We start from the raw sequence: 22221 nt of genomic DNA, 5'->3' as shown, positions 1-22221 counted from the left end.
ACATCAAGAGCATCATCCATGAAGAAAGCAAGAGGTCATTAAAAATACAAGAAAGAAAGAAAAGACCAAAATGAATGTCAGAAGAGACTCTGAAATTTGTCCTTGTGTGAAAAGTAGCTAAAGCAAATGGAAGAAATGACAAGATAAAAAAGCTGAACAGAAGATTTCAAAGAGCAGCTCAAGCAGACAAAGCCAATTACCATAATGAAATGTGCAAAGACCTGGAGTTAGAAAACTAAAAGGGAAGAACATGCTTGGCACTTCTCAAGCTGAAAGAATTGAGGAAAAAATTTAAGCCTCAAGTTGCAATACTGAAAGATTCTATGGGCAAAATATAGAATGATGCAGGAAGCATCAAAAGGAGATGGAAGGAATACATAGAGTCACTGCACCAAAAAGAACTGGTTGACCTTCCTCAATTTCATGAGGTGGCATATGTTCAAGAACCAATAGAATTGAAGGAACAAGTCAAAGCTGCACTGAAAGAAATGGAGAAGAACAAGGCTCCAGGAATTGATGGAATACCCATTGAAATGTTTCAACAAACAGATGCCCCGCTGGAGGCACTCACTTGGTTATGCCAAGACATTTGGAAGACAGCTATCTAGCCAACTGTACCCATTCCAAAGAAAGGTGATTCCACAGAATGTGGAAATTATTGAACAATATCATTAATATCAGGAGCTCTGGTAGCATAGTGCCAAAGGCACTTGACTACTAACCAGAAGCCTGGCGATTCAAACCCACCAGCCACTCCTCGGAAGGAAGATGGGGCAATCTACTTCCATAGTGATACTGCCTCGGAAACCCAAGGAGGGGTCACTATGAGTCGGGTCTGACTCGACAGCACACAACAACAACCATCATTAATATCACATGCAAGTAAAATCTTACTGAAGATAACTCAAAGATGGTTGCAGCAGTATATTGACAGAAAACTTCCAGAAATGTAAGCTGGATTCAGAAGAGGACGTGGAATGAGGGATATCATTGTTGATGTCAGATGGATCTTGGCTCAAAGCAAAGAATACCAGAAAGATGTTTACTTGTGTTTTATTGACTATGCAAAAACACTTCATTGTGCGGATTATAACAAATTGTGGATAACATTGAGAAGAATGGGAATTCCAGAACAAGAACACTTAATTGTATTCATGAGGAACCTGTACATAGACCAGGAGGCTGTCGTTCAAATAGAAAAAGGGAACACTACATGGTTTAAAATCAAGAAGGGAGTGCGTCAGGGTTGTATCCTTTCACCATACTTATTCAATCTGTATGCTGAGCAAATAATCCGAGAATCAGGACTATATGAAGAAGAATGTGGCATTAGGATTGGAGGAAGAATCGTTAACAACCTGCGATATGCTGACGACACAACTTTGCTTGCTGAAAGTGAGGATGACTTGAAGTACTTTTTGATGAAGATTGAAGAATACAGTCTGCAATATGGATTACATCTCAATATAAGAAAAACAAAAATCCTCACAACTGGTCCTATAAGCAACATTATGATAAATGGAGAAAAGATTGAAATTATCAAAGATTTCACATTACTTGGTTCTACAATCGACACCAATGGAAGCAGCAGTCAGGACATCAGATGATGTATAGCACTAGGCAAATTGGCTGCAAAGGACCTCTTTCAAGTGCTGAAGAGCAAAGATTTCTCCTTGTAGACTAAGGTGCACCTGACACAAGCCATGGTATTTTCAATCACCTCATATGCATGTGAGAGCTGGACAATGAATAAGGAAGACTGAAGAAGAATTGATGCTTTTGAGCTGTGGTGTTGGCAAAGAATGCTGAAAGTACCATGGACTGCTAAAAGAACTAACAAGTCTGTCCTGGAGGAAGTGCACCTGAAATGCTCCTTGAAGGCGAGAATGGCCAGACTTCATCTCACATACTTTGGTCATGTCATCAGAAGGGACCATTCCCTGGAGAAGGATGTTATGTTTGGTAAGGTGGAGGGTTGATGAAAGAGGAGAAGGCCCTCAATGAGATGGATTGACACAGTGGCAGCAGTGATGGGCTCAAGTATAGCAAGAATCATGGAGCTGGCTTAGGACTGGGCGGTGTTTTGTTCTGCCGTGTGTAGGGTTGCTATGAGTCGGAGATGACTCGATGGCACCTAACAACAACAACAACTTTCCATCTCCCCTATACAGATGATAAACTACTAAAGGGTTATTATAACATCAAACATTCCGCAAATTTTTTAAAACAGGAAATGAGAGAAAGGATGAAATGTAGCTTGGGGAATAATCAATATAAAAGTGCTAATTAAGAAAGCTGCTGAATTACGCAAAGGAATGTTTAAGCAGTCCAAAGCCAGAGTACAGAGTATACTTAATACAACACAGAGAACCCTTTTTAAAGGTGGGGTGAGGGATGGGGGAAACATCAAATATTATATACTTAGAAGCAAAAAAACCTTTTAATTTAGTATCTCTCACAGAAATTCTTTGGTTTCTGAAGGTGTTTTATTTTTTCCATCAACTCTTAAAGAAAAAGTCTTTTCTTTCTTTGTAAAGGAAGCACAGTTAGACTTTGTTTCCCTGGACTCACCGAAGCAAGATAGTTGCCCTCCCAGGCCCTCTGGAGCCCAAGATCAGCTCTTTGACCCTTCAACATTTCCATGGCTGCAACCTTTGCCCTGACCTGGGGCAGGTCTGTAGCAGGTATGCTCTTGATGAGCTGGGATGCTCTCCATCTACAAGTAAATAAACAAACGTATCACACTTTAGAAACACAATCCTATTCATTCTTGAAAATAACTCACGCTGCCATCAAGTAGACTTAAACCAAAGTACCTCCCTACCTGTCCTATAAAAAGGAAACTGACTCCAAAATACACACAGAACTTGTTAAGACAGGCACAGTTTTATATGGACAGATTTTTTTAAATACATTTTATTGAAATATAATTTATGTACAGTGAAATACACAAAACTAAAGTGACATGTTGTTGTCATTGTTATGTGCTGTCGAGTCAGACCTGACTCATGGCAACCCCTCCTTGGGTTTCTGAGGCAGTATCACTATGGAAGTAGATTGCTCCATCTTCCTTCCGAGGAGTGGCTGATGGGTTTGAACTGCCAGGCTTCTGGTTACCAGTCAAGTGCCTTAGGCACTACGCCACCAGAGCTCCTGCAATTATCATCAGAGAGATGCAATCAAAACAGTCATCATCAGAGAGATGCAAATCAAAACAGTGAGATACCATCTCACCTTAGCACTAATGGCAAAATTCAACAAGACAGAAAATGACAAGGGTGTGGAGAGATTGGGACTCTCATACATTGCTGTAGGACTTTAGAAAAATGATACAAGCACAGTGGAAAACAGTAGGTGATTGTTTAAAAAGCTGGAATTAGAAGTACCATTTGACCCAGCAATCCCATTACTAGGTACATATCCTAAAGAAGTGAGAGCCAGGACAAGAACAGATAGATGCCCACCCATGTTCATCACAGCACAAAAAAATGGAAACAAACTACCTGCCCATTAACAGAAGAATGGATGACCAAACTTCCAAGCCACTGCTTGGAAGGAAGATGGGGCAATCTACTCTGTAGTTATACTGCCTTGGAAACCCAAGCAGGGGTCGCTATGAGTCGGGTCCGACTTGATGGCAAATAACAATAACAACGATGATGATTGTGAGCATTTCTTCATGTATTTGCTGACCATATGGACAGATATTTTTATAAAACTTGCTTTGTTGTTTGTGTGTTTTGAAAACAGCTAGAAATTAGTGATATATGAGCTCTCATAATATTTATGTGTAGGGTACAGGAACTTTGGATTCATCATCCATTCATTCAATAAGTATTCCCTGAGTACCTATTACACTCCAAACACTGTTCCAGGTAGTAGAGGTACAGAAGTAAGCATAACTGACAATGGTCCTATGTGCTTGGAGCTTATATTCTAGAGTGAGAAGAAAGGCCATAAACAGGCAAATGAGTAAATATATAGTGTAAATGATGGTACTAAGTGCCATGGAGAAAACAAGGCCAGGAAAGGAGGACAGGCAGTGCAGTAGAGGTATGGAATGGAGTGTAATTTATGTAAGGTCGCCTGGGTAGGCACCACTAATAAAGGGATATATGGGCAGAGACCTAAAGGAATCAAGGGAGCCAGTTACATGGATATCTAGGCAAGAATATTCCAGGAAGAGCACACAGCAAGCACAAAAGCCTAAAGATGTAACGACATGGACTTGCTTGGTGTTTTAGAGGATCAGTGAGGAATCCTGTGAAACTGGAGCTAAATGATCATGGAGGAGCGGTCAGAGGGAGAGCCAGGGCTAGGATCCAAGGCGCTGTGGAGGTCATTATCAAGACTTTGGCTTTTACTCTTAATGAGATGGAAAGGCACTGGAAAGTTCTGAACAAGAAGGGACAGGATCTGTCTTATGTTTTAAAAGGATCATTGTGATTGTGGTGTGGAGAATAGACTAAAAGTGGGGTTAGGCTGGTTACCGGAAGACACAGTGTACACGGTGGAAGTTGTGGCTTGGACCAGGAAGGTGGTCATGGAGGAGGAAATAAGTACTAGTTCTGGATATGTTTTGAAGGAAAACAACAGGATTTGTTGATGGATTAGATGTGGGGGCAAGAGAGTAAGAGAGGACTTAAGGATGATTTCAAGGTTTTTTGGCCTAAGCAACCAGAAGCACAAAGTGAAAATAACCTGATTGTGAAAAACAAGTACAAGGTCTTTTATTGTCTTAGACGCATCCTAACCCTACAGTGCACTTACAGCTTCTTTTCTGGCACAGGAGTTGGAGCAAGGATCTGAGAAGAAAACAGAGAACTTCCTTATAGTTGTTAGATGGAATCACCTAGGCTACTGGTTCTCACACTATGCTCCTATGGAACACTGGGATGGGCTTCAGCCAACATTGGAAAGTGGTGATCCTTTCCTAGTTCACATACACAAAAAGTTAGAGAGTGCCTTCTTATTGGAGATTTACCTGAGATGTATTCTTGTTTCAGATGGTGACCGGAGACCAAATGTTTGCTCTTCTCTCTCCCAAAGTCCCATTGAAATAATCCAACAAATATAAAAATAAAGAAAATCTACAACCACACAGAATAAAGGAATGATGGTGTCAATAAACTGGAAGATATGGTGACTTTCTGGAAGACATCACACTGATGGGAAGCAGCTCAGTACTGAGCATTTCACTTGATGGAAAGAGAGGAACCCCTGTGGGTTTTTCAATGAAGCCCAGAGGATCCTTAAGCCTGAAACAGCAGGGGTGGGCAGCAAGGGCAGGATGTAAAGGACTTCAAAGTGGGAGCTGTGCCAGTTCCCTGCAAGTGGAAGGCTGGCCATTGTTTGCTCCATTAAGTGCAATGGGAACATTTATTACAGCAGATAGGGTCAGAGATAGTGGGTTGCTAAAGCAATAGCCAGGGAAAAATAAAGGTTCAACATAACAGTGAAATGCTCTTCCCTACGTTCAATGGGCAACCAACACTGCAGAAGGACAGACGGCCTTAAGATCATCCCAGAAGAGGCTAGAAGAGTGAGAGGCTGGGAGCAGTTGGTGAATGAAGTCAAGGACATGGGTGACAGGCAACAGTGCCTCAATTAACTCTTCAGCCCCAAATATTATTCTTGGGTGGGGGTCCTTGCTCTCTGACTGTTGGTCAGTTCCTGGTCTATATGCCTTGTCATCTCATCCCTGACCTCATCTTGTTCACTGTCCTCAGTGGTCTAGGACAAGGTCCACACTTGGCTCCAACACAACGCACTGCGATTGAGTCAGATGCGACTCACAGCGATCCCTCCTTTGGTTTCTGAGGTGATATCACTACGCAAGTAGATTGCCCAACCTTCCTTCTGAGGAGTGGCTGGTGGGTTTGACCCACCAGCCTTCTGGTTAGCAGTCAAATGCCTTAGGCCCTACGCCACGAGAGCTCCCAGAGATCCACAATCAGAGGTGTGCCAGGGATCAGGACTTAACCTGAACAGCAGAGAGGTACACAGACTTCTCACACTAATCAAGCAAAGTGCCATCTGTAAATATGTAGAGCAGACAACAATAGCTGCAACCATAAAAATCACCAGTCCCCACCAACCTGGAGAGGTGGGCAAAACTGAGCGCAAAGGCTCCCAACGAAAACAACTACTGTGCGGAATATGAATGAGTTTAAACATGATTAGACACATAGAGAGTTTAGAAAAACAAAAAGTACATAATCACAGTGGAACCCTTTAACACACCTCTCTCAGTATTTCACAGATTCAAAAAAAAAAAAAAGCAATAATAAATTAAATAGGATACAGACACTAGATCAGGTTGTTATCTACAGCCTGAGCCAAATCTGGCCCATGGCCTATTTTTGTACTGCGTGTGAGCTAAGAATGTTTTTTTTTTTTTTTATATTTGCAAAAAACCAAACCAAAACACAATGAATATGCAACAGAGACCATATGTAGCCCACAAAACCTAAAATATTTTCTATCTGGCCCTTCACAGAAAAGTTTCCCAACCCCTGACCTAGATGATCACAACTGGCAAGACTCATTAAGAAGGTGTGTGGATATGTTCAATCAACAAGCAGAGCTGATGTGCTATTTTCAACTGCTCAGTGACTGTAAGCCCTGGGAAGGCTGGGCTTGTCTTTGTACGTATCCCTGTAAACTAGTCAATGCCTATGACTTAGCAGCCATTAAGTAAATACTTGCTGAAGAAATAAACTGATGTTTATAAAAATCAGTCAATTCTAGGCCACAAATCAAACCTAAAAGGAAGACGGTGCAGGTCATGTTGTTGTTGTTGTTATATGTGCTGCTGAGTCAGACCTGACGCATAGCGACCCCTCCTTGGGTTTCTGAGGTATCACTACGGAAGGAGATTGTCCAACCTTCCTTCTGAGGAGTGGCTGATGGGTTTGAACCACCAGCCCACCAGCCTTCTGGTTAGTAGTCAAGTGCCTGAGGCACTACGCCACCAGTGCTCCTGTGCAGGTCATAGTACAGTGTAACTGAAATTAATGTCAATCCTTGGCAGCTATGAAAGGTATTAGGTAGATCTTCATTTACTGTCATGGATAAGTCTCTAAGACATATATTTAAGTCATATAACTTTACATACAGCATATTTTTGCTTGTGTGAAAATAAAAAAAGAGAGAAAGGGAAAAATAGCCCAAATGATATGTCAGTGCATATGCACGCAACTCATCAGTATGAGCAAACATCTCCATAGTGCATACTATGTGTCAGGCCCTAAATGAAATGCTTCATGTACATGTACTCAGACTCTTTCTCAGCAAGTACTATTGTTACGGCCCTTTAACAGATAAGGAAACTGAGGCACAGAGAGACTAATTTGCTCAAAGTCACACAGCTAGTCAGTGGCAGAGCTGGGGTGTGAAGCAGGGTCTATGTTCTCAAACACTGTATCATGCTGTCTCTTACATGTGTGCATGTGTTTATAAATGCACAGAAAAAGGTTTAGAAGGATACCTACTAATTGCTAACAAGTGGTTATCTCAAAGGAAAAAAATTAAATTGGGGAGAACCAAGGGGAGCTACGGAGGATTTAAATTTTATATCCTACATATTTTCACCTTATTTTCCTTTTTTTAAAAAATGAGCATGTATTCATGTATAGCATAATTACTTTTGAAATTATGTCAAAAAATACAGATAAAGATGATAGCATTCATGAAAAAAATCTACACATGCGTTAAAAAGCCTGGAAAGATGTATAGGTAGCATGTAGTGTACTATGTCTGAGAACTGAGGTACTTTTCCTTTCAATAATTCTGTATTGTTCAATTTTCTTTTTTTTACGAGCAATCCTTTTCTTCAGGCAAATGAGATACATATGTAAAGTTTTCCTCTCATATATTTTTCTCAGTCCTTTGATAGTTGCTACAAATTATAAAAAGTGAAATATAAAGGCAGATAAAATCTGATTTAGCATAGAACTGTAAATCAATTATTTGACATTCAATATATCAACTATTTCATGGTGTTCTTCATGGAATATCATGATACCAAATGGCCACACTTGAAGACAACCAGCTTAGTTTATGTGACTGGCTAGATGGCTGTATCCAACACCCACCCACCCATTCCCGTTGATTCCAACTCATAGCGACCCAATTGGGTTTCCAAGGCTGTAAATCTTTATGGAAGTAGATTGCCTCATTTTCCTCCTGTGGAGCAGCTGATGGGTTTGAGCCACTGCCTTTCTGGTTAGCAGCCAAATGCCTTACCCACTACACCACCAGAGCTCCTTGCTTTCAAGACAGAGCTAAATATATCTGGTGTATAACTCACTCTCCACTGCTGATGAGTTGATTTCCAACTCATAGTGACCTTAAAGGACAGAGTAAAACTGCCCCATAGGGTTTCCAAGGCTGTAAATCTGTATGGAAGCAGACTGTCTTGTCTTTCTCCCATGGAGTGGCTGGTGGGTTTGACCCTCTGATCTTTGAGCCAGCAGCCGAGTACTTTAACCACTGTGCCATGAGGACTCCTTTTTTCTGGTGCACACTGGACACAGATGAGCTCAAAAAATGAGGAGAAAGGATCTGAGAATAACTACAAACTCAGATTCAGGGTAGGTTATTAAAAAATGATCAGTTGGAAAGGTACCACTTTTACTTGGGCACTTATTTATTTTAAAAATAGCTTGCTCATAAAATTAAAAAAAATAAACAACCTCGCTCCAAAATAGTTGTTTTCACATTAGCATGCAATTTATAATCACCGGGAAACTTTTAAAAAAAGTACCTCTGCTGGCCCTCGTCCCAGCTCAATTAAACAGGAATCTCCAGGAGGTGGGACCTGGACCTGGGCATAAAAAACTTAAAAAACCAAACTCATTGCCATCAACTCGATTCTGACTCATAGCAACCCCCACAGGGTTCCCAAGGCTGTGAATCCTTATGGAAGCAGACTGCCTCATCTTCCTCCTGCAGAGTTGCTAGTGAGTTGGAACAACTGACCTTTTGGTTAGCAGCCCAATGCCTTAATGACAGCACCCTCAGAGCTCCGTGGACCTGGGCACAGCTAGGCTTTATGTACGCCTCATGATTATCAGGTATAGTCAGGATTGAGAACCACTGCTCTAATAGCAATAACTGATTTCCTAGTTTAAGTTATTATTAATATAAATTATTTTAATAAATAACAATTTTTTTTTTTTTTTTTTTTTCCCAAAAAAAAAAAACAGAACCCGTATGCTAGCTGCTTATCTTAAATGTGGCTTGGATTCAGGGATTGTGGTATACTGCTGTCAACCGTGACAGGAAAACAAATTGACAGCTCCATTATTTTGGGAGGCAAGCAGATGCCCTCAAAGTGAAATCGACAAAACTGGAGACATAAGGTGAAAGTAAATGTCATAACAGCAAAGAGCTGAGCCAATATCACGGTTTCAGATCTATGACTTTACATATCAAGTATGTTGCCATGAATGGAAGCAGTGCACACCAACAGGTTCTTACCTATTAAAAATTGCCTGCAGGGCCTCCTCGAAATGGCGAAGAACTTTAGGAGGGGTTGGCCATTTCACGTGCTTCCCGTAGTCCCTCATGGTCTTGACACCGTGAAAGCGTCTGGCCACCTCACGGATGTATGACTTCACTTTGTAGCGTCGGTAGTACCTGATTATTGTCAGAGCTGCCCTGGTCCTCTTGTACCGCATACGAGCCAGGGTGCCCCGCCACACCTTCACAATTGAGAGAAAAAAAGGAAAATGTTGTGGCTGATTGGCTAAGCGGTAGATGACTATGAAATTATAGAAACTCCTCTACTTACAAACTCAACTGGGGAACTTTTCATGCGTGAACGAAATCAGCCAGAGCCAAAGCATGGTATTCTGCCTGTCACCCACAGATAGTGCTAAGAGTCAGGTTGGTCCTTTTTGTTTCAATTGTCTGGCTGTTCATTACTCCACACTGGGGTGTGTGTGTGCTGAGTTTGAAGCACAGCCCTTGTTTTAACTTTATTATGATGAACAGAAGAAAGTAAAAATGCAAATATCACTCAATAAATATGTTAAGAGTTGAAATGGCAAGCAAAATGAGTCGGAACCAAATGTTATTAACATTTCTAGTTCTGCTGTGACGCTCAACTTTATATAGATCATATGCACTGGCCACTACTGTAATGTCACTTTGGATTTGCAAACTAATTCATACACAGGCTGTGCACCCCTAACTGCCACACCAAGCACTACATAAGTTTCTAAGAATTTAGATGCATTCTTAGAGAAAGGGTAAAACAGATTACTGATATATGAATGTTAAAAAATCTTTTTTTTCCTCACTTCACTGTTCAGAAATCAATCAGATAATAAAGAAATCTCTCAAATCCATCTTCATCCCAGCATGGTGAGGTCTGAGATATTTATATATATATTTCCAGGCTCCCTTGTCCAAGTATCTGTTTGTCTCAATCTCTCAAGTAAAAACAAATTTGGTGTCATTTTCAATTCATCATTGGCTCTTTCCCTATTTTTCTTCTCTACCATGAAACTTACTCATTCTTCCACAATATTTCCAGTACAAACCTTTTTCTTTTCCCTTCTGCTAGCACAGCCTCCAAGACCCCAAACTATTCCATTTGCCTTCTTGGATAAACTCCATGTACATACCCCACCATGTTCCAGATGAGATTTAATGATGCAACTTAAGTAACCTTTCCCTTTCTTAAGCTGGTCCTATTACTTCTCTCCCTAATCCCTGGTCTTTCAGCACCAGGATTTGCAACCTCTAGTTTGACGTCCACGGTACATACTCTCCAACATCCTTCAGGTTTCTTGGATTTCTTTTTAAATGCCCTGACTGGGCCCACCGATCTCTTGGAAGAACTTGCGTTCTCCCAGTGCCCCTTGCATCATTTTAGGTCTGTCTGCATGCCGACTCTTCACCTTGCAGCATGTGCTGGTAATGCTCTCCTTTTTCAGCCTCCTGCACCATAAAGATAGATTTGTTTGCACACTACATGTCAGGAGCTCATCAAAGGCTCCCAAAGGGGAAAAACAACTCCACAACATAAAAGGCAACTGTGACATCCAAGCAATTTGTGATGGAAATCTACAATTTGTATGTAAACAAAATATAGAAAGACAACAAGGGAATGAAAACGAACGAGTTATTTCCTGTGGCATCAGTATAGCAGCCATTTTTAGTCAAAATGGCTTTCTTCCTTGTAGTCTAATCTGTTGTACAGATGGCTTTGTTCCACCTATACCCAAATGCTAAAATAAAGGCCTCTCCTTAGTATCTTGGAAAACCAAAAGAATACAGTTATAGGGGAGAAGTATGTGATTCAATTTCTTAAAAAAAATATGCATTTTTTAAGTTTCATAGTGTTTCCTGCCTTTTTTTTTTTTTTTTTAAAGAAGGTGGAAATGAAGACTCCCCGCAGCCACATCTACACAGGAAATCAATCTGTACTTTCCAGAAAGAGTTTTATAGAGCTTTTTATTAAAATGTTCTTGGTCAGATCTTTCAGTAATTTGAAAAAAAATTTTCTTTAGTAAGTTTTATAAGAGCATTTTGAGGGGTATTTCTTTGACGACCTTTCAAAGTTCACCTGTGTTGTTGGTTTATTTAAGTTTTGTATAGTGGAAAGCTCAGGTAGGACAAAAAGGCTCAAAATAAAAACAGCGGCCCTTCCCCTGGCCCGTCATAACCCACCTCCCCACCTCTCAGTCCCATTCCATGAAGGCAAACTAGGGTAGTTCCTTCTAGTGTCTGTTGATAAATAACATACAATACTGTTATTTTTTTTCAATTTTTTAAAAATAATTTATTTTATTTTTGTTCTTGTTGAGAATATACACAACAGGACACACACCAATTCAACAACTTCTACACGTACCATTCAGTGACAATGATTACTTTCTTAGAGCTGTGCAACCATCCTCATCCTCCCTTTCTGCTTGCTCCTCCCCATTAACATACAATACTATTTCTTGAGTTATCCTTTTAGCTATTATCCAAATTATGGAAGGTAAAGATTTAGCTCTCTATCATCTCTCCTACTTCCCTATCATCCCAACAATAGTTACATCAAAACAATTTCTTTTTAACTTCTTATTGTGAAGCTCTGGTGGTGCAGTGCCTAAGGCATTTGACCGCTAATCAGAAGATTGGCAGTTCAAACCCATCAGCTGCTCAGTGGAAGGAAGATAGGGCAATATACTTCCATAAAGATTTACCACCAACCCAATGGGGGTGGCTATGAGTCAGAATTGAATAGAAGGCAGTTCTTTTTTAGTTATTGTGATTTGGGGAAAAGTTCAGAGATTAATTTGGTTTTCCATTCAACAGTTCATACACATTTTGTTTCGTGACATTGATTGCAATCCCCACAACATAATAGCACTCTTGCTACTTCTTCCCTGTGTTTACTGTTTCCATGTGTCTTTCTCTCCTACCCCTTCCTGCTTTCTGAGCTTTATCCCTGGGCAAATGCTACCCTTTTGATCTTACATGGTTGATTGTTCTAAAGGGTGTGTACGTCCCTGGTGCTACGTTCACTCTATAGGCCTACTGTTTGGCTGACAATTGAGCAACAGGAGTGAGTTCAGTGTTAGCATGAAAAGTATCTGAGGGTCATGGTCTCAAGGGTTCCACCAGTCTCAGACCAGTAAGCCTGGTCTTTTCTATGAGTTTGAGTTTTGTGCCACATTTTTCTTCCTCTCTATCCAGGACTGTCCATTGTGTTCTCTTTCAGAGCAGTCAGCACTGGTAGCTGAGCACTATCTAGTTCTTCTGGTCTCAGCGTATGGAGGCTAAAGTTCACTTGGTCCATTAGTCCTTTGGACTAATTTTTTCCATGTGCCTTTGGTTTTCTTTACTCTTCTTTGCTTCAGGCAGAGACCAAAAGTTGAAACTGAGACAGCCATCGCAAGCTTTTAAGACCCCAGTTGCTACTCACCAGAGGAGGATGTAGAACATTGTCTTTGGGACTGTAACAGTTGACCTTGATAGTTATATCAAACATTTTGACTCAATGTTATTATGTTGATGTAAATACGGTTCCTGGGGCAGTGGTAGTTCAGTGGTAGAATTACCTCCTTCCATCTGGGAGATTCAGGTGTAAATCCCTGAGGCTTATGTGCTGCTATGATGCTGAGCAGATTTCAGCTAAGCTTCCAGACTAAGACGTCAGAGTAGGAAGAAAGACCTGGTGATTGACTTCCAAACAGTAGCCAAGGAAAACCTTATCGATAACAACAGTCTGATCCACAACCGATCACGTGGCTGGCCCAGGACTGCGCAGTTTTTCATTTTGTTGTGTATGGGGTCACCATGGGTCAGGGGCTGATTGCTGTGCTAAGGAGTATAACATGATCACCCTTGTCATGTAGATTTTGTTTTCACCTGTACTTAATAACTTTCATTTTTTAAAAACTTGCTTTGTTTTCTATCTGCTAATTTTTGTTAAATGTTCTAATAGATCAAATGATTAACAATATTTTTTCCAATTGTTAAGCACAGAAATGGACTCTTTGTTATATGCTCATACTCCAACCTGGATTGGTGGCTCTTCAGGCCCATGAATAGTTCCTATCTGGGATGTTTTCTTCTTTTTTTAATCATTCTTTTGTGTTGGAGCCTTGATTCTTGAGTTTTGCTTTTCTTGGTTTTCCTCCCCTTAGTAGCTTCCAAGAATGTGCATGGCTAGTAAATTTCTATTCCCTTTGATTTCATTAAGAGTGCAAGGCACTTGCCTAAAATGTTGTCTCTTTCTTGGGGTTACAAAAACAGTAGTTGAGAGCAGGCTTTCAAATCAGACTAGCTCAAAACCCAAATCTGTTGCTGTTGAGTCAGTTCCACCTGCCTGTATTCAAATCCCAATCTCATTCTTAGGAGCTAGGTCAACTTGGGCAAGCCTCTTAGCCCCTCTTCATCTTATTTTTCTTATCTGTAAAATGTGGATGATGATGGTGATTATTTCATAAGGTTGTTGTGCAAACACTTAACAGTGCCTGGCAGGGTAGTCAGTGTTCAATAAGCATTAGTTATTAGGTTTACTTGAAAGCCTCTATTTCTCTGGTGGCACAATGGTTAAAGTGCTTGGCTGCTAACCCAAAACTCAGTAGTTTGAACCCACCAGCCATTCTGTGGGAGAAGGATTTAACATGCTGCTTCCACAAAGATTTACAGTCTTAGAAACCCTACGGGGCAGTTCTACTTTGTCATACAGAATCACTATGAGTCAGAATCAACTCATTGGCAGTGGGGTTTGGTTTTTGTTTAGGCTGTGGTACTTTTTTCTTTTTTTTTTTGTCTCAGTCCCACATCATTGTGACCTGGTGACTCTTTAATGAATGTAAGCCTCCCCCCCCCCCCGCAGCCTATTATTTATTCCAATTCATGAGTAATTGGATACTATTGGATTCTTTCACCTACAATATTGTTTATAAGCCAGACCCAATCTTTCAGCTGCCTCAGAGGAGTGGGAACGGGGGCTTTGGGTAGCTGGCGTTGAGTTCTTTCTCTAATTTTAATGAAATGAACGCATCAAAGGTTTGCTTCCCAGCATCTGGGGTACAGTGTGGGCGTCTGGCTTGGTATGGGGCTGAGCACTCTTTTCCTGTGTCTTGTGGAGCCTTTTCTTAGCTTGGATGAAATAATTACTCCTAGCAGATGCTTCCCCCATTCCTTGCCCATTTATTGATTTGCCAGAGGCAAGAAAGGACAACTTGACTGTTCTTGCCTGGGGGAAGAAGGCTTCTTGAGGGAAGAGAGGGTCCCCAAAGGACATGTGGGATATTCTAAGCCTTCCCTCTGATGCGCCTTCAGACTTGATGCCAAGAGCTTCAAAAGCAGCAAGACTTTTCAGAACACCCTCGGTGTCCTCCATCTCCCACTCTTCCTTTTGAAGGATGTATCGATTTTGTTGCATCTTCTTTCAATTTGATCCAGTTTTCCTTTTTCTGGATGACACTTCTCAAAGGTTAGGGTATAAAGATGGATTCTTTTCTGGTCTCAGGGCTGACAGCATGTTCTTTGTTATTTTTTCATTTTTGTTAATTTCAGACCATTCTGGGGTAAAGAAATTTTGTAAGCCTGCAGTTAGACTGCAATCTGACCGGACATCCCCTAGTCAGCTTCTTCCTTTCTTTTCTTTTTTTCCCTTAACATCAGAGGAAAAAGGAGCACTGAAGAACTACAGAGGTGAATGGTTCTATGGGAAAATGATTCATGTATTTTTATCCCGAAATCTAAGTATATTTGATTTAAACAGATATGTTTTCATACAAGTGGGTGTGCGTGGTGAGGAGGGGTTATTGCTAATTTTTCTACCAAAGGTCTGTGAAGTGGAGATTTTTCCATTTTTCCCTCTTCATTTAAAGCAGCTTAAACTCCTGGGTTTCTCAAGACTATATAAAGCTTACCTCTATAGAAGGCTCTGCCTGACAAAGGAGCTTCAGGAAGCAGAAAATTAAATGTTATACACCATACACAAATGCTTAATATTTATTTGCATATTCTTACAGAGGTTCAGCAAACAAGGGAGAGAAAATGGGCTGTAGTTAAAACAATATTAATGCTACAGATGGAACACACCAGATGCTGTGTGCGTGAGGGTAGGATGTAACAGGAACAGGAGCTGAAGGTGAAGGAGACATACTGGGACCCACCTCCGAGGTGGACCTGCACAGGGTATGAGGTGTCAGACAGACAGACAGAGGAAAGGGTGAGGAAGCCATGTTTTAGGTAGAAAAGAGGATAGAGACAGAGGGGCAGACTCAGAGGGAACAAATGGATATCAACAGACAACATTAGCGAGACAATGCATGCATCCTTGTGACCGAGTTTTGGGATCTAATTCCTCTCTACAGTACCCTTGTTCCCTATAGTCTATTCTAATACAGCAGCCAGGGTGAGCCTTTTTTTTTTTTTTTAATTGTGATTTGGGTGAAAATTTATAGAGCAAATTCACTTTCCACACCGCAGTTCACATATACTTTGTCTCATGACATTGACTACAATTTGCCTCAATGCAACAGCCCCCCTCTCACTTCCTCCTGATAGTTACCGCTTCCCTGTCCGTCTGTCCATGCACTCCTGCCCCCTGAACTGTCTCCCTGTGCATAAGCAGCACTTCTTTTTCTCATGATTGTTCTCTCCAAGGAGTGTATCTACCTAGTGTAAATGTTCACCTCATATGCCTATCTTTTGTTTGGCTGGAAGCCACAAGTATGGGTTCAATTCCAGACCTGAAGGGCAGCTAGGGGCCATAGTCTCAGTGGTTCCACCAGGCTCTATCAGACCAGCAAACCTGGTTCCAGGGTGAGCCTTTTAAAACCAAAAATCAGATCACATAACGTTTCTGCTTAAAACTCTGAAATGGCACTCACTTCCCTCTGAGTGAAAGCCAGAATCCTTCAAGTGGCTTACAAGCCTCCGCGTAATCAGGTACTCTTATCTCTGGACCTTGTCTCCTACTATAACCTCTCTGGGAGCTGGTAGCATAGTGCCTAAGGCACTTGACTGCTAACCAGAAGGCTGGCGGTTCAAACCCACCAGCCACTCCTCGGAAGGAAGATGGGGCAATCTACTTCCATAGTGATACTGCCTCGGAAACCCAAGGAGGGGTTGCCTTGAGTTGGGTCTGACTCGACGGCACATAACAACAACAACAACATGGCCTCTCTTGCTCACTCCAGTCATACTGGCTCCTTGATGAAGCCTGCACAGACCAGACACCCTCTTGTCTCAGGGCCTTTGTGTTAGTTGTTCCCTCTGCTTTGAATGATCTTCCCCAAGATACCCACAGGGATAACTTCCTCGCCTCCTTTAAGTGTCTCAGCTCAACTGTCAGCTTCTCAATGAGGCTAGTCCTGATGACCCTATTCAAAAATTCAACCTGTCGCCAGTCTCCCCTTCCCTGTACTCTTGACTCTCCTTACCATGCTCTATTTTTCTCTTTCCCCCTACCATCTACCAACATATTATGTAACTTACATATTATGGTATTGTTCATGTTCTCTCTCCACTATAATTTAAGCTTCACTAGGCTAGGGATTAAGGAACTCTGGTGGCATAGTGGTTAAGGCACTTGGCTGCTAACCAATAGGTTGGTTGGTTGAATCCACCAGCCACTCCATGGAGGAAACATTGGGCAGTCTGCTTCTATAAAGATTTACAGCCTTGGAAACCCAATGGGGGCCACTATGGGACTCTTATCTATCTGATGGCAGTGAATTTGGTTTTTGAGGCCAGGGATTGAAGGACTCCCCGGGTGATGCAAATAGTTGAGAACTCAACTACTAGCTGAAAGGCTGGTGGTTCAAACTCACCCAGAAGACACGCCTGACAATCTGTTTCTGAGAGGTCACAGCCTTGAAAATGCTACGCAGAAGTTCTGCTCTGCACACATGGGATCTTCCTGAGTCAGAATTCACTTGAAAGCAACTAAGAATAACAATAACAACAGGCCTGGGATCTTTGTCTCTTCTGTTTACTGCTCTATCGTCACTGCCTACAAGAGTACTGTCCAAGGACACAGTAGCCACTCAATAATAATGTTTTCTCTTTGCTGCCCAAATTCTCAGAAAACCTAAATACCAAATTCATTGCCGTTGAGTTAATTTCAACTCATAGTGACCCTTCCTTGGGTTTCTGAGGTGGTATCTCTATGATTCTGTTCTGGTTACCTAGTGCCACTCTGACAAGACTATACCACAAATGGGATGGCTTGAACAAACAGAAGTTTATTCTTTTACAGTTTGGAGGATTTAAGTCTGAGTTCAAAGTGCCAGGCTCTAGGGGCTAGGTGAAAGCCCCTCAATCTTGGGCTCCAGCTCTGCCTCTTACTCTAGGCCCCCTGAATCTGAAGGCTTTTCTTCACTCAGACAGCTGCTGGCTGCTGAGGCCAACAAGCCCAAGGTTGACAAGTAAAAAGGCACAGTCCTGATGTAACCAAACCACATGGTACACCATTAATTCAAGTCCATTGAAAGTCCCAAGGTTGGCAGAGCATGGCAGGCTGCTGAGCAATAACCCGGTTACATGCAGGGTTCAAGTGTGCCATAAGCTAGAGACCATACCCAAGGCTTCTCCTTATATAAAGGAAGCAGACCACATCTCTAAGGCAGCCTCTCAGCTGCTCACAGTAGATTCCACCATGGAGTTGATTACCAGTCTCATCATGGGGAATGCTACATCCAGCTTCCCAGCCACTCAACCAGGCCCAGCCAAGTTGACACACAAACTTAACTACCACAGATGTAGATTGCCCAACCTTCCTTCTGAGGAGTGGCTGGTGGGTTTGAACCACCAGCCTTCTGGTTAGCAATCAAATGCCTTAGGCACTATGCCACCAGAACTCCAAATTCTCAGAGTGAAGGGAAATGGGGGGACTCACTCTTCAGTAACTAGATTTCTATTTCATTTCCATGGTTTCAATATGGTGCCTGAGCCCTGTCCTCCACTGAACCTGGTATCTCTAAGCCCAAGGCTTTTCTGGTTCAACTTCTTCAGAGAGTAAACTTCTTGTCTTCCTTCAGAATGAGACTGAGGTAGTCACCCAGCTTTATGAGGGTTACCAAAACCAATCCAAACTCACTGCCTTCAAGTCGATCTCAACTCATAGTGATCCCTTCTTGGGTTTCCGAGATGGTATCTCTATGGAAGTAGATTGCCCAATCTTCCTTCCGAGGAGTGGCTGGTGGGTTTGAACCACCAGCCTTCTGGTTAGCAGTCAAATGCCTTAGGCACTATGGCACCAGAGCTCCCTTGTGAGGGATGGGAAGGTCTAATGCTCCTTATTCTGATTTCCAACCAGCCTTCGTATCTCAGCTCTACCCTTCACTTCTAGGAGTTTCTGTGTGGTGCAAATGGTGAATGTGCTGGGCTGCTAACCAAAAGGTTGGAGGTTGGAGACCACCCAGAGGTGTCTCTGAAGAAAAGCCTGGTGATCCACTTCTGAAAAACCAGCCACTAAAAATCTTATGGAGCACAGTTCTACTTTGAGACACACGTGGGGTCACTGTGAAATGAAGTCAACTCAATGGCAACTGGTTTCCTCACTTCTACCTTTAGAGGGGAGCCCTGGTGGCACAGTGGTTAAAGTATTTGTCTGCTAAGCAAAAGATTGTTGGTTCAATCCACCAGCTACTCCATAGAAAAAGATGTGGCAGTCTGCTTCGGTAAAGATTACAGCCTTGGAAACCCTACGGGCAATTGTTGTCTGTCATATAGGGTCATTATGACTTAGAATCAACTCAATGGCAACAGGTTCAGTTAACTTCTGAGGTACTTGTTCCTTCCAGTGCCTGAGTTTTTCTATAGCCCTAGACTGGTTATTAGCTTCCTTACTTTCTCTGTAGGCACTTAGATTTTAGCTTTTTCTACCTGGTTGAGGGAGTAACCACTTACTCATTTACTTCCAGAATTATGCTGATCCCTCTTGTCTACTGTTGCTTCCACTATGGCTCTATTGTCTTTGTGGGTTTATCGGATTTTTATTCCTTGACTATTCCTTCCGAGATTTTAAGAGGGAGTGGAGATAAACACAATCTGTCATGTTTAACCAGGTATTTTATAGTGTCATTCTAATTCTACCATTTTTTCCTCTGTGCACATGTCCTCAGTGGCCAGGCTTCTCAGTAGCAATATCTGGCAGTCATTAAAGTACAAAATATACTCTGCAAAAGACATAGGACTTTAGGTTACACTCCATTAAGAAGTAGGCCAGTTACCTATCTTCAGCTTAGTCTCAGAATCAAGCCCAGCACGGCTTTCCTCTTTTGTTGTTCTTTTTTCCTATTCATTACGGGTGTTGGACCCCTCTGTCTTAGTCTCAATACATTCAGTTCTCAATATAAATCACTATTTCCTTCATGGTTCCTGGTATTCTGAACTAATTAGATGATTTCTTGGCTTCCACAACCAGAATCCTTCAAAATACCAGCTTCCCAGGTCTTCCATGTCAACAGGAGAAAAACTTTTAGAAGTGTCTTTCATTCATTTCTACCTTTAAGTTCCCCATATAGCTATACTGGCAGAGTTCTGACAAGTTATGGTTGTTAAAGTCTTGTAGTAGGAGAATTCATTTAGGGAGCAGGTGGATCTCTGAGCAAATTGTAAAATACAAAAATTAGTCTTTGATATCTACATAGTCCTAGATATGTCAAATTTAGAATATAATAGTTGTACCTTCTTTGGGATATTTCTTGACTGATTAATGAAAGCCCTTTTATTAGTAATTTTAATTTCAAATTCCAGGTGTTCTCTGCTGGAATATAGGAAAGCACTTACTTGACTTTTGTAATATTAACCTTGTATTCGGCAACCTCGTTATAATTTCACATTAGTTTCAGGAATTTTTGGTAGATTCTTTTGGATTTTATATATTGATAATCATATCACCTATTAACAAAGACAGTTTTATTTCTTCCTTTTCAATCTTAATACCTTTTATTTCTTTTTCTTGTATAATTGCATTAGCTAGGACTTCCAGTACAATGTTGAAAAGTGTGGTGAGAGGGGGCATCTTTGTCTTTTTTTCAATCTTAGGGGGAAAGCATCTGGTTTATCACCACTAAATATGATGTTAGCTGCAGGGTATTTTTGTAGCTGTTCTTTATGAAGTCATGAAAGTTCCCCTCTATTCCTAATTTGATGAGAGGTTTTTTTTTTTTTTAATCATGAATGGATGTTGGGGGATAATTTTAAAAGAGGGCTCCAAGACACAGACATCTTCCTGAGTTATTCCTCTTCCACCCAATGTCTCTATGAGGAACAAAATGAGTAAAAGACCTCATTTTAAAATGTTGGTGTCTGTGTTTTTTGTTTTCAACTAGAATAGCAGATTAATATGCAGTGAGCAGAAAAGAGTAAGGAGTAATGTGTAGTTGCCTTGCACAATGTCTGCACAATATTCTTTATTTTTAAAGATAAATTAATAGCAAGTTGTGATGACCTAAGGGTAGTGATGACCTAAGAAGTAATAAAACAACCAATGCTTCAGTCAATAAACCAATGTAAAATACTTAAAAAATAAAATAAAAAGACACAAAAGTATATGTGAGTATACTCCTATGGTTTCCAACCAAAAAACAGACAAGCATATGGAGTGAACATTTACATCAGGTAGATATACTACTTGGAGCGATCAATCGTGGGAGAACAGAAGGACAGTGTTTGCATAGGGAGATAGCTCAGGGGAGATGGGAAGTGCATGGGAGGGAGGACAGAGAAAATTAATAATAAAAAAAAAAGTATATGTGAGTATAATCTTTGTAAACTGTTCTAATGAACTTAGGTATTGAGGATGGAAGTGGTTCCTGGTAATGTTTTGCTAGAAATGAACACCTCTGAGATGTCTTACCTTGGTCTGGTAGACTAATTTGCTAAGTAAATTAGCTGACTTGTGACTTTGATTAAGAACTTGTAGAAGTGTAGTACTACAAGCCAGCCCTGGGTGGGAGCTTGTGTGCATGGAGGCAAGCCACGGTAAGCCAGCCCTGGGACCAGCGGAAGGTGGGTGTTTGTGTGTGTAGATGCAGGCCGCAGTAAGCCAGCCCTGGGACAAGCAGAAGGAGGGTGTTTGCACCCTGGGGGCTGGCGGGTAAGCGAACAGGGCAGGGGAGACCAGTAAATGAGCAGAGCAGTTTGAAACAGCTAAGGGAGACAGACTTGTCTGTCAGTTTGTCGTACTGTGGTGGCTTGATTGTTGCTGTGAGTATGCCACCAGTGTTTCAAATGCCAGCAGGGTTACCCATGGTGGATAGGTTTCACTGGAGCTTCCAGACTAAGACAGACTAAAGAAGGAAGAGGCCATCCACTTCTCAAAGAATTGGCCACTGAAAACCTTATGAATAGCAGTGAAACACTGCTTGAAATATTACTGGATATGAATAGCCCTGAAACGTTGTACAATATAATGCCAGAAGATGAGCCCCTCAGGTCAGAAGGCACTCAAAATACGACTGGAGAAGAGCTGCTTCCTCAGAGGAGAGCCAACCTTAGTAATGTGCACAGAGTGAAGCTTTCAAGACCCCAATTTGCTGATGTGGCATGTTTCAAGATGGGAAGAAACACTGCAAACATCCATTAATAACTGGAACATGGAATGTATGAAGTATGAATCTAGGAAAATTGGAAGTTGTAAAAAATGAAATGGAACCCATAAAGACTGATATACTAGGCATTAGTGAGCTGAAATGGATTGGTTTTGGCCATTCTGAATTGGATGATCATAGGATCTACTAT

At 41.4% G+C, this 22221-nt stretch overlaps 1 protein-coding gene across 1 annotated transcript in view; it reads right to left on the bottom strand.

The window, feature by feature from the left end:
* MYO1D (myosin ID) overlaps positions 1 to 22221 on the bottom strand; it is a 431366-nt gene that overhangs the window by 161678 nt on the left and 247467 nt on the right. The window contains exons 16-17 of the mRNA XM_042780479.1: positions 9484 to 9707; positions 2572 to 2716 (exon numbers count right to left, since the gene is read on the bottom strand). Coding sequence (XP_042636413.1) covers positions 2572 to 2716; positions 9484 to 9707 — 369 coding nt within the window. The remainder of the gene's footprint in view (positions 1 to 2571; positions 2717 to 9483; positions 9708 to 22221) is intronic.

This window comes from Orycteropus afer, unplaced genomic scaffold, assembly GCF_000298275.1.
Source record: "Orycteropus afer afer isolate SDZICR_OR568_19922 unplaced genomic scaffold, OryAfe1.0 scaffold00042, whole genome shotgun sequence".
Taxonomy (NCBI): Eukaryota; Metazoa; Chordata; class Mammalia; order Tubulidentata; family Orycteropodidae; genus Orycteropus; species Orycteropus afer.
The sequence above is the reverse complement of the archived record's forward strand: the minus strand, read 5'-3'. Positions and strand labels throughout refer to the sequence as shown.